The 13,943-nt window shown below is 30.4% G+C and overlaps 1 protein-coding gene across 1 annotated transcript in view; it reads left to right on the forward strand.

Annotated features, from left to right (window-relative positions):
- The window catches only part of Ns4 (Nucleostemin 4), a 99,809-nt gene that overhangs the window by 51,893 nt on the left and 33,973 nt on the right, over window positions 1-13,943 (forward strand). Inside the window, 2 exon segments of the mRNA XM_085825450.1 lie at window positions 2,517-2,718; window positions 7,655-7,738. Of these exon segments, the coding sequence (XP_085681576.1) occupies window positions 2,517-2,718; window positions 7,655-7,738 (286 nt within the window).

Here is a 13,943-nt window from a genome sequence, read left to right on the forward strand (position 1 = left end):
AAAATATTACAAGTTAGCTATAATTGACAGCAATTAAAAAAAATATTACAGTTTAGGATTGCAAGTCACAATACCTTCCCCCATTGTTTGATTACATGAAATGGGTATTTAGGTGTTAACGAGTACCAGTCAGTGCACTGCCAGCAAAATCTGTTGGTATTAAAATATATTTTTGATGTCAGCAAAATCAAAAAAGTTGGTTGTATGATAAGTCAATGAAGGTACTCTTTGGCAGTTGCATCAGATTGTTATTCTCTGTAGCTGTCTTTGCCTATGTAAGAACTCTGCTAAATCAAACAAGTGACTTCTGTCAAGCCAGTTCTCAATTTTTATCCTAAAATTTTGTTGACATTGCATTTCCTTTATATGTCTTCCATCATGAGCAGTTTTGCTCAGGGCCATCTTAAGAGCGTTATGGACTCCTAGGCAAACCAGTGTGCTGCACCTCCAATGTCAAATCACTCAGAAGTGAAATGTAAATGGCTGATAATATTTACCCATTTGCAACATCGTCAGCATGTCATATGTGCATTGGCAGCAAATGTTATCTCATGGCCAAATGTGTCATATGTGAGCTCCTTTTAATTTGCTTTGTGGCTGGTTGTACCACATAGGTAGAACATTTAGTTAATATCTTTTGTTGTTATATTCTGTTATAGTGAAATTTATCAAAACTGAAGTATATTGATCTTCATTCCTATGCAGTGTTTTTTATTTCTGGTATTTTGCTTGGGAACGAGAGCAAAATTCATAGCTGGTGAATGATATAATGGCTCTTTAACTGGGTCAGTGTTCTAGATGCATTGGAAAACGTGTGTGTGTGTGTTTTTTTTTTTTTTTTTTTCCCTGGTATAACAGGATAGATGTTCTATATTTTTAAAAATTTTACTTAATGGTCTTCGACTTTTTTCTAGGTTCAGACAGATATTTTTTAACATTTAGTGAAATATTTTTTACATCTAAATTTCAATTCAAAAAGAGTATTTAATAGAAAAAGTGTATACACAAATGATAAATAACTTTTTCTCACAGTGATGATATTTTGCAGAATTGGAAATTGATAGTTATAACAATTCTAATATGGGCATATTTTTTTGTTTATTTATATTTCAGGTAAATCAAAAATTGTACATGCTCATTTTTTGTGAAAGAGATTTTTAATAATCTTTTTTTTTTATTGATGTGTTGTATTAAATAAAATTTGTAATTAGGTAATTTTGCCATATATAATTATTTGAGGTAAGTCAAAAGTTATATTACTCTAGAATTGATTTTTTTATAAAATTTTAAAGAAAATGTAATGATAAAGTTTTAAAATTTAATTCTGGTAACTGTCTGAATGCTCTTTTCATAACGTACTGAAAATTGAAACAATTAAACGACAAATTTAACCGTTTGACTGCTACGTGGTGCAAAAGCGCTGTGTTCATTTGTATTGCGCTGCGAGTTTCAGTGTGTCTTTGTTGCTCCGTGGGTGTGAACGTACGTAGTCTGACCTTACGTGTACTTTGTATCACGAGTGCATTCTAAAATAATTAACTGTGTTGTGGTTTTTGAGACAAATGAATGCAGCACTTTTGCGCCGCATAGCAGTCAAACGGTTAATTTATGTAAATTTTTTCTCAAAGTTAGGCTTTGGAGGACGAATTGCCTACCCCCACAAGACAGTGCATCCTGTTAGGGTACAGTCCCAAGAGAGAAGTTCAGTGACTGAGTGCCTGTTACAAGTGGATTAAGCATATATTATTTATTTTATTGCCGTTTACCACCAAAAAAAACTGGCGTTCAGGTGTAAATACAAATCAGGTGGCACAATATGGAGTTTCTACAAAATTCTTATTATAACAAGAATTTGTAGAATTGAGTGGAAAATGTTGTATGATTGATTGGGATAAATAGAGCAGATTATTTGTGACTCAGATTGTTCTACCCTTATAAACTGTCTAAGTAAATACTCTAACAATTACAATTTTAACAACCGATTTAACAAACTAAAAGCATTTCATGGAGTGGTTCTCCCAAACTGGTGCAACAGGCTGAAATTTCACCACTAGTTTAATTCCTCTTCCCCCCCAAAAAAAAATATATATATAAGCAGTTTTTCCAAGCTGTTAAAAAATATTAGTTTTTATCTTGTTACAATTTAAGAAATCATTTTAGATTAAAGTTGCTTTTGTAGAAAATAATGAATTTTGTTGTTTGTGTACATGCTTTTCTTCTTATGTTACATAAACTGTCCCATAATTATCATACAGGTAAAAACATAAATGTAAATTTCACATTCAAGAAATCTGATGTATTTTTTTACTAAATTAGGAAGTATTAATATGAAGAAAATATTATAAAACTGAGAAAAGAGAAAAATGCTTTAATTCTAATATTATTATAAATGTATTGAAGATTTTGAGCTATTTATTAACTGTTTTTAAAATCTGATATACAACATGTCTAATTTTGTGTGCTTAAATTTCACTTTGCTGTCTTACAAACACATTATATTTGTTTTTTTAATGTAGGTTTATCATTTTTCACCAGCTCTTTACAATTATGTGACAAAAGATTTGAAGAAAAATATGATTCTTGTTTTGAACAAAGTAGACTTAATTCCTGCACCTTTAGTTTTGGCTTGGCAAGAATACTTCAGGCAGCATTTCCCTGAACTTAAAATCATGTCTTTCGCATCATATGCTGGCATGATATTAAAAGAAGGAAAAAGAGGTTAGAATTTTTTAATGTGCTATTCATTTTCTTTTAAGTACTTTAATAGTAATTTCTAGTATTATCCTAATTTTTTCCATACTATATATGCTTTATCTAAGTGGCAACAAAATTTTCTGTTTTCTGGAAAATTAATTACAACATGTTCCAAAATAATTATCAAATTTTATATCGATAGCATGACTAAAAGGTTTTGCAGAAGAGCGTTCATAAATGAAGTGATTCTTATTGTTTGTCAATTGTCCCTCCCTCTTTCTGTTACCTGATTGTTACGAAAAATGTTGATGTCATATCAAAAAGCATTTTGTGTATCACATCTTATAAGTTTTGTTATCATTAGCGAGCTTGCTCGAGCAATTTTAGCATTAGGCCATGGTATGAGAAATTTTGGACAATAAGATACCTTTCAGAAAACGTTTTAAGACAACATATAACGCAAGAAACAATGGAATGTACAAGAGTCTTGTTCACAGTATAAAAAAATATGTGCATTATCCCAATCATGAACTGAAGATATCATCAATGACAGTATGGAACATGTCATGAAGAAAACTACAAATGTTTTATCATCTGTGATTGATATAGTGTCAGAAGTCTACAGACTAAATGAAGTTTCTTTCATCCACTGTTTTATATTGAAGGAATAATGATGATAGTTTTTTCTAATCATCTCAATGACAAATGTCCTTATACTTTAGGAGACTAGAAATCTTCACACTCTAAAGTGAATTCTCTAAGATTGATATTTCTTGTCAATTGTAAATTAAAAGCTTATAGATCATTCTTTTTTATAACCTTGTGTGAAGTAAAGGAAGTGCATTAAAGTCCCGCAGACTCCACTCCCAATAGCTCGACATTCCGTATAACTCAACATCTTTTTAGGAACTTTTTAAAGATATCTCTAGGCCAAACACAGCAAATATTACATACAGTACATATAATTATTATATATGAAAATGTCTTTCTTGTTCTGTTCAAAGATTTGAGTGTGCTTTTTCTGTAATTTTTGCCATTTTTGTATTGTGCCATTAATTTTTGGAACTGCCTAACAAATTTCAAGACATGTTGTAATACTTGGCAACACTGTTTGCTTCTTTTGAGAATATGAAGAAAGTCGGGTAGCCGCTGATCACTGACTCACATTCCTTTCTATTGTTGCGAAATGTTAGGAGACTTGTCTGAAATTTCGTGACTGCATCTTATTGAACTAAACTCACACAGTTCATTGCAGGTGTTGTTCCTCAGTTCACATCCAGGCGTATAAGTGTTAACATATTTTTGGGAACTTTCTGTGAAGTGAAAATGTTGTTCGAAAAGAAAAAAAAAAAACAAACTAGCATAGCAATGGAAATGAAACTAGATGCCTTAAAGAGACTGGGCAAAGTGTAAACAAAATTACCATGGATTTAGGTATTGAACAGACTACTATGATAGGATGGAAAAAGAAGACGTCAAAAGTAGAGTTTTGGTGTGTGAAAAGAGCATATACAAATAGTCTGAAGGAAAGAAAATGTATGAAAGGTGGTGAATACGAGAAAGTAAGCGAGGCGCATTATTTGTGGTTCAGGCAGCAAAGGGAGCACCCATTTCAGGACCAATTTTATGAGAGAAAGCCCTAAAATTTTAATAATGCCTATTATGCTAGAACTGGCCACAAAAAAATCAACATTAATTTAATTGTATGCTGTAGGCTTCAGTGTCCAGTATTGTGCTACAATTGTCTTGAGTAACTTATAGTTAAATATTAAGAGTTCTGAAATACCCACCTCGTATTCGGTAAAACTCAACAGTCTGTCATTCCACATTGTATCAAGTTTGCGGAACTCTGTTGTATTGTAATCATGAAAAATTTCAGATTTCAATGGAAATATCCATTTTGATTTTTATTATTATTTATTTATTTATTTATTTATTTTTACCAGTGTATGTACGTACAGAATGAAGACCTCTTTATTTCAAAACAAATACAAAATAGACTTGTTTTGTAACATCTCTATGTATGTATATAGTTTGCATTACTCAAGAACAATTAGTCATAAAATGTTGAAATGTTGTATATGGGACTGCTATAACAACTAATTATGTACCTTTTTTTTTTTTTTTTTTTTTTTTTTTTTCCCCAACTGCAACTGACGGTACCAAATGTATACCCACCTCTTTACCCAGCTTTTAAAAGTTCTTAACTGGCCTTTATTTTCAAAATCATGGGTCATAGACATATACTTCTAGTTGCAGAAGTGTTTAAATGACAAAAATATTTATGTTTGGGGAATTTCAAATTTAAAAAAAAAGTAATTTGAGAAAGAACAAATTAGACAAATAACAAATCTGACTTTTATTGCAGTCTTCTGGTTCCTGCACTTGTATTTGGGAAAGTTTTCATTGTGAAAGACTGCAAATACAAGAAGTTTGACTTCCATGCGAGAAAAATTGACCTGGATATTTAATTTCAAAATTTTCAGTTTTTGATGTCATTTTCAACTTGACTTGAGAGATTGGTGTATTGAATTAGAATAATTCATGTAAATAAGCTTAAATGAAATGCTGAAAAATGTGTGTATAATTTATTAAGCATAAAAGGAAGTTATATGGTGTTCACATCATATTTTTTTATGTAAAATATTCTGAGTGGAACTGCCATGATGTAGTCCAAGTATGGCTCTTCTTCCAGTTGCTCAGGGAGCTAGAAGTCTTCATTTGGCTGCACGAAATACTTCCACGAAAGTTATATCAGGCAGGTTGATGACAAGGATTGAATTTTCTGATTCCATAATTTCTGATTGACGAGCTACATGATTCTCATCCCATATGCCTGCTGTTTGCCCTGAGGGTTTGTTGGAGAAGAATTGTTTGTGTCACTGTTACTTACAATCATTCAAGGATTATTGTACCTCTAAAGGATTGTCACATCACTAATGCTAGAGTATAATACCACCCTGGTGTGTGTCATATGAAAAAGGATTTTGCATTAAACATTTGTAGGGTATATTTTATAATCCTACATTGTTGCTGTCAATTTTGCTGGTTTTTCTTTTTATCTCCCAGTCACCTAACTGATCATTGAATCTCACAATTTTTAATTTAGCCTTTACTTAGGAAAGTGTTTCCCACCACCAAATGAAATTTAAATTATGCAAAGTTCAAAAGATTTTTCAGCTTAATTTTTCTTTTTAAATTTGTTTTGATCTGAATTGTCTTATTGTACTGTAGATATTTGTATAATTTTATATTAATATTCAACCAACATTTAATCAGCTAATATTCATGTTGAATTTTGTTTTACATTAATATAATGTACATTGCTAAATTTATTCACACAATGGTATGTACATTAATTACAAATTTTAATTTCAATGTGTTTAAAAGTATTTTGATAATAAAAGCTTTCTTTCCCTTCTAAGGATATTTTCAGTATAAAAGTATAAAAATATTTCAAAATTAAATTACCCAAATACCAGAAAATTTAGAACTTCTAATTAACTGTTAGGATATTTCATGTTAGAATCATATTATAAATAGTTCATTAACTTGAATCATGCATTATAAAAGAAATTAAATAAGTTTGGAGTTCTGAAATTGTGTCATAGCACAACATGAAAACCTCCTAGTTTTTGGTGTGATACTTGTGTCTTCATATTTCAAGGTTGGTAACTATGCCATATATTTTTTGCTATTTTGGATAACACGAAAGTATGCCATTTCCAAATCTCAACAATATTTTGATACTTGCTATATTTTGCTGTTTTTAAAATATTTAGAACAATGCTTTTAAAAAGTTTATGCCAGTCATGGGGCTTATGATAATTACATGGAAGTAGAATACATAAGTTGAATTATATTTAATCTCTTGAAATGAGATATGATTAAAGATAAGTGTACCACTAACATCAAATTTCCTATTTCGTTACGAAAATTTAGAGAGTGTAATTGTTTTCTTTTTGTAGCTCAATAAAACTGTAGTTTATATCTTTGTGGATATTTATTCTGGATTCTGATCCTTAATCATTTTATTTATTTTAATTGTAAGTTTTTTCTAGAAAAGTGTACAGCTATCATTTCTTATATACCTGTAAAAGTAGTATTTTTGAATGCCAACCAACATATTAGAGTTTTGTGCATTTTCTGTGACAGTAATAGTCTTTTTCTTAACATTCTTTCTTTCAAAGTTATACATAACATTATTTCTGTAACAGTAATACTTTTTTAATATTGCTGTAATTCTTTTACTTTCAGTAATATGTCTTCTTTTCTTTTACAGCAATACTTTCTTTACTTATGGAACTCTTTTTCTATGCTTTAGGGGTTGTTAGATATGTTATTTCATAATTATTAAAGTTCAATATTAATTTAGAAATTCAGTATTTCTTTTACATTTTTTGAAAATTTAACGAAGCGAATAGGCTAACTTTTTATGTTTTTGGATCTTCACTCGTTATGGCTTGTTCTGTTTTTGATCAGATCAAAAGTATTTAAGCAAATCAGAAATTATTTGCTTTCCTGTGTGCCTGCAATGGCCTGCATCAGTCATTAGAGTGAAGATCTTATTTATTTATTATGAGGCAAGTGAGGAAATACAGAAAACTTACACATACATAATTTTCCAACATAGTCCCCATAAGGTGTAATACATGTATTTCAGTACTTTGGAAGTGCATAGATATCTTTTGAAAATTCACTTGATCATGACTATAGCTACTTATTCACAACACTTTTCGTCGCTTCAAAAATGCTTGCCTGTCATCACCTTTTTCAGCTGTTAGAACTGTCATGAAATTCAATAGATATGTGATGACATGATATTTTTTAATGCCTAATCATTAATGCAAAGAATATGGATGTTAGTTTATTTTTATTATTTAATTTTTATTTTTATTATTTGAGCTTATTTTATTCAAATTTGTTATTTAATTTGTCATGCTGCATTTTTAAATTTTAGGTCGAAGAGTAGGAAATTTACACATGGCAGTTGCTGGCTCTCGCAATCTCTTGAAACTGTGTGAAGATATTGTTGGAGAAAATGGTATATCCCTATATTTCTTTAATAAAACCAAACACTAGTTAATGAGAGAAAAAAGTATTTGTGGTAAACATCAAAATAAAATATACAAGAAATGGATTATTTTATGCTTTGAGATCAAGTGTGCAAACATCCTGCAGACTTGAAATATTGTTGGGGCGGGGGAACAGGCTTGAAAATTTTATATAATAGATTTATAAGGTAGACTTTATTTTTTATTTCTAAATGTGTAAGTAATGAAATATTTTAAGTTTTGTTCTAAATATGATAGGATTCTAAAGGAGAGCAAAAGGTTTGCTGTGTTTTGATTTGCTGCAAAGCAAAAGAGTGTTTAAAGGAGAGCAGTTTCTGGTATTGCTGCCTGACAGTATGTATCATAATTTTTAAAGTGTACAGATCACAGATAATTTGATTAAAGTTGCATATTTAAACAGTAGCTCTAAACGTGCATTGCTTAATTATGCAGCTTAGTTTTAAAAATAGAGTTAGTTATGTTAGAAAGTTTGTTATTTTTTTGCATTTTCCTTTACCAACTGTCAATTTCATGTTAACTGATTTTATATGTGATTATTACAGTATCCTAGAACAGTGCTCTGCAACCTTTTCTCACCTGCGACGCACAAAAAATCTTTCTGGAATTTCGTGACACACCAAAGAGTTCCGAGTTATCAAGGAAGTGCCGAAAAAATTCAAATGCTGACACGCTTACAATCACACACACAACCACACAACAGTGAAATATATAAAAACATTTAAAATAGACATTATTAAGGAAAAAAAATTGTCATTGTGTATTAAATACATGATAAAAAATTGCAAAATGTCAAATACATGTATTTGATTGCGGCACACCTATATCCTACTCATGGCACACCAGTGTGCCGCAGCACACCGGTTGCGGAGCACTGTCCTAGAACAGTATGCAGATCATGTTTCAATCTTTCTTGATGCATAGTATGATAAAATATTTAATATCTGAATAATTACACTGGGAAATATTTATAAATATAATGTCTAGATTTCTCTCTGCACAAAAGAAACAGATCTTCAGAAATTTTTCTATGTAAATAGGTTTCAAAAGGTAAGCAGGCACACCTAAACCAGTCTCCAAATTTCCAAATATAATTAAATAAATATTTCTATTTATGTTAAATGAGAGCATAAATAATTTATTTTATTTCTTGGATATTATCAGCTGTAAAGCACAGTTTTTAATTTCAGTATCATCTTAATTAAAAAAATTATGATTATAAGAATGAGTGAAAATGTTCTATATTATATCCAACAAATACTTATACTTTAAAGGAATTCTATACGTTAATAATAACTGTGCTTGCTTATGAAAAATATTTAATCATTCCCTCCATCTTCACCATCTCTTTTCTGTGAAAAGTATAATTTTTCTGAGCCAACATAGCTTTCATTTTATCGTAGTGAATCACAATCTTCTGAACCATTGAATTGCTAATGCAACTTTTTTTAAATTCAATTTCTGGGATAAAACTATTGGTATCTATTCCAGTGATTGAAATGGAGGACTACAATTCTTAGAAGTATTCTGTTTTAAGAAATATTTAAGTAGAGCAAAAGTGCACCTTAAAAATCAAAGAATTAATGTAGTATATCATAGTTTAATAGATGCAGCTTACCATATCACAAATGACATTTTCTTGCAATCTTCATGGGAAAAGTTGATATTATGTCTAATCAATAACTTTATGTGACATAAAAAAGCCAGTAGCCATGTATGCAGCACAAAATAATCATATGATTTAAAACAGAATTATTTTTGACTGGAGTCTCCAGTACATTGAATCTTCATCAATGTACTGGAGATGAAGTATATTGATGAAGTTTTCTTCAGGATCTGCAGAAGATCCAAGAGATGGAAGAAGGTTAAAAGCCAACTAGTATTTAGAGATTGTTTAACCACAAAAACACTTTAGCAAGGGAAACTGTATTGCATGAAGATTGACAAGGTCTGTACGGCATAACTTCTCAAATGTCTGTTAGCAATTCTATGCAGAGCTTACAGCCATAACAGGAATAAGTGTTTTTATACAAGTTATGTACTAGTGGCTCTGCACAGCTAATTTCTGTTCTTGTTATTTATCAATTCATATTCTGCACCAATCTAGTAAGAGAGAAACCTATTTAAACTGTAATCGGAAATGTAAAATGAAATAAATATATCTGAACCTGAAAAACTTGTGCACTTGCTCAATACTGATGAGTAAATTCAATTTATAGACTGATACTTGTCAAATTGTTCTGTAGAAAAAAATAAAGAATCTGTAACAATCTCAAAACTATCAGGGAAAAAGATCAGTTTGATGGCAGTGGTACCATGGCAAAATACTGTAACTCCAAAGATAATTTTGTTCAGGATTTTATACTCAAAGATAATAATGCTTATTCTTATAGAATGAAGTTGGTATATAAATTTCTCCAAAGTAAAGATATCCATTGTTTAGAATGACCATGAATATGTATTCAGTAGCATATGCAAAATATGCACTAAGAAGGCAAACTGCATCCTGTCAGCCTTCTCCAGATGTACTTTGTTTTTCTAGGATAATTTGTTCCAGAGATGTGCTTACAATCCAAAGTACTTGAATATCAAAGCAAAAATTCCCCATAAGAAATAAGGAAAACTCGTGGTTTATTCCACAACCCAAAAATATTCATATAAGAATGATATAACGCAAAAAATAATGCTGTTGGAGATCTTTGGATGAACATATATGATGCATTTTCAGTGTCTTGCCAGCATTAAAAGTTCTGGTTTATGGTAATTTTTAATACAATTATATTCCTTAATGAAGAGGAACAGGTTACAGTATGGTACTTGTAGGTTACAGACTTAATGAAGAGGAACAGGAAGTTGAATAGTTAGTACCCATAGGAATACCATTTACTTATATGTAGAAAAAAATTATTTTAATATTTAATAAAATTGTGGAGAAGTATGCATTTCAAATTAGACCCCTATTACTTCCTTGTACAAAGTAAAAAGGAAGTATTGTAATCGCGAAAAGTTTCAGGCAGCATATTTCAACGAAAATATCCATTTTGATCGCTATCGAATGCAATTTAACGATGTTTTTGCGTGATATCTGTACGTAAGGACAGAATAAAATACTCTTTTCCTTCAAAAAAATTATAAAAATGTTTTTAAATTAATTCTGAAGAGAATTTTTCGTGGTGTCTGTACGAACTTATGTACGTACGTGCGTTCGTGCGTATCTCGCATAACTCAAAAACGAGTAAACTCAGAACGTTGAAATTTTGTATATAGGACTGCTATAACATATAGATGTGCACTTCGTATTTTGGTTGCAATCGGCCGCACCAAACGTATATAAATATATTTATATATATATTGCGCCTACACTAGCTTCGCGGATAAAAAGACAATACAGTGTGCAGACAGAATCACTCTTTAGTGAATCACACTACATTTCCATCTTAATTTGTTTCTCAATCCACTCTATTACCCGGCTCGGTGATCTCAGTTTCTTTACTCTTATATGTTTGTAAATTGTACTTTTTTTGCTTTAAAAATGATTGAATTATGTTGTTTTTATCTTCCGGTTAAGGATTTTATGCCTTTAGTAAATCTGTGTGCCATATTTTTAGAATTATCAGCAATTTTAAAGTTGTTTAATTGCCGCTAAGCCTGTTTTTAATGGCGGCCATTGATGTTTACATTTGAAACAGGAGACTAGTGGATTTGTTGCCAATCTAGAGAAACTTAGCTTCGCAACAACAAAGATAACGCATTCATTTATTATTGCCAATTAAATCATGCTTAATTCTTTCTGGAATTTTTTCGAGGAAATAAGCGTTTGAGATTTACTTCGTAATTTTTAATATAGATATTTTGAGTTTTTATGTATTTTTGCCTTCTCGCGAATTGAGAACTGAATTAATTAAATGAGAAATACTCAATCGTCTGTGAAAAACTGTTTCTTTTTTTGTTTTGTTTGCTTAATTTCTTTTATACATCGTTCTAGCTTTGTTATAGTATTTGAATAGAACATGTGGCAACGATTAGATAATTCCTTAAATGATATACATTTTGTGCATTCTGAGTTATAATATGAATGAAATATAATACTGTTAAGTAAACCTAGCACCAGAGTGTCGCTATGGTAAACAAAGTGAATTTTAAAGAATGCATTTATTCTATTGTGGTGTATGCGCTTTCGGCGAAGTAGGTTTAATTCAATCTAATAAGGTTAAATAAAATGCAAGAAAAAATGCGTATAATTTAATATTCCATACAAGGAAGTCATGTGGTGTACACATCAGATTTTTTATTGAAATCAGCTAAGGTTTTAATGCTGGGAAATAGGTGATGGAGCTCAATTAAACTATTGTAAATTTCATTAAGTGGCAAGGTGACGTATAAGTTCTCAAAACTGTATTAGTTAATATTCTAAGTTTGCTGTTTGTTAGTGATTTTTAATAACCATGTGATTATTGTTGATAATCCAGTTGTTATGCAACTCGGTATTAGTTTTATTTCTGGACCTCAGGACAATTTTTTTTTTTTTTTTTTTTTTTTTTTTTTTTTTTTTTTTTTAATTTTCTCCATTAGCTATAATGCGAATTTGATTGGATTTTTATGAAATTTTGGAAGTGAATACAAAAAGGAAATTTATTATAATGCAATTTATTGGCAGTTTTAAGTTTTTTGTCTGTTAGTGAGCTTTTTTATTTTTACAGACCTGGGAAATACTCTCTCTCTCTCTCTCTATATATATATATATAAGAAGATCAAAGCTTCCACATACTTAAGTGCTTGCATGTATGTGTGTTTGTTAAAATAAATAAGTAAAAATTTATTAACTGTCAGTGACTGGATTCAGTGATTCGCAGCCACAAAATGCTGCAGAAAATTAATCCCATATGCTTTAATTGAATAACTAAGTTAAAGTAAAAAAAAAAATTAAGTTTTTGGAAAAAAATAATAGTGTTTATTCAGGTTTATTAGAATAGCAAGAATTGCAATAATATTATTGGTTGAATTGTCAGTTAGACTGAATATGCACTCTAAATATAGTTAAGACAGAGTTGCATTGCCTTTGAGCTTGCTTGTGATGTTTCTATCCATGCACTATTGAGCACCATGAGAGCTGTGCTGATATCAGGCTTTCTTTGTGCCAAAGTAAAATTATATATAATGCATGTGAACCTGTACTCAAATATATGTGAGGTTTATGCACACGTGATTGATTGCTATCGGGTGTACAACTCAAGAATATGTCAAACCAGAATTGTCGATGATCAGAAAGTGCTGAGAACAACTTTTTTTATGAAAATGAAAGAAAAATGGGTGATATATATTTGCAATAAGGTAAAAATGTCAACACAAAATCTGTATTTTTTAAAAATTGCTCTCTTTTTTTTTTAATTGGGAGCAATTTGTAACATAATTTTTTTTAGTGAGAATAAATATTAGAACATTACTTTTGCCTCTGGAGTTTATTTCATTATTTTATTTTATCAGTAATGTAACTAGATTAGTATCAAATTTTACATTCTTTCAAAGTGGTAAGTTTTTTTTTTTTTTTTTTTTTTTTTTTTTAAAGCCCAAAGCGGCGTTAGCCCAGAAGGAATATTAGTCTCGAAATGGCATTTTGCATCAGTTCACTTTAAATGTCCGTTTTACTTCTCAAATTGTTGTCACCAAACATTATTGTCTTGTATTATATTAAAAAAATTATAGAATGAAGAATCTGCATGAATGTATGTGTATTTCTCACACTGTGAAGAAACAATGGTATCTACAGCCATCAAATTTTGAAAAATGTAGTCCTCCACTCGAATGTAGGCACCTGGAAGCCTGAATTTGAAATTTGTTTTATTGTCTATTTCATATTTTATAAAACTTTAATGAATTATTGATTAAAAAACTCAATAATTTCAAAGCGAGGAATGGCAACACTGTATGGAAAAAAAAATTTATCTCCAGAGCACAAACCGTCTATCAGAAATTCTAAAGATATGCTATTTTTAAATATTTTTAGTTTTTTTCCAAAAGTCTGCCGGCTTCTAAAATCTGGCTTGTCTCACTTCACTCAGTATCTAACAGGACATGGTTCCTTCATGACTTACCTGCATCGCTTCAGACGACGCGAAAACGAGCATTGCTAATGCGGGATGGTAGGAGATCCGGACCACTATATGTTCGTTTGCAGAG

The sequence above is a fragment of the Stegodyphus dumicola genome, chromosome 10, assembly GCF_044657685.1.
Source record: "Stegodyphus dumicola isolate Sdum_Otavi_A_Nest chromosome 10, ASM4465768v1".
Lineage (NCBI taxonomy): Eukaryota > Metazoa > Arthropoda > Arachnida > Araneae > Eresidae > Stegodyphus > Stegodyphus dumicola.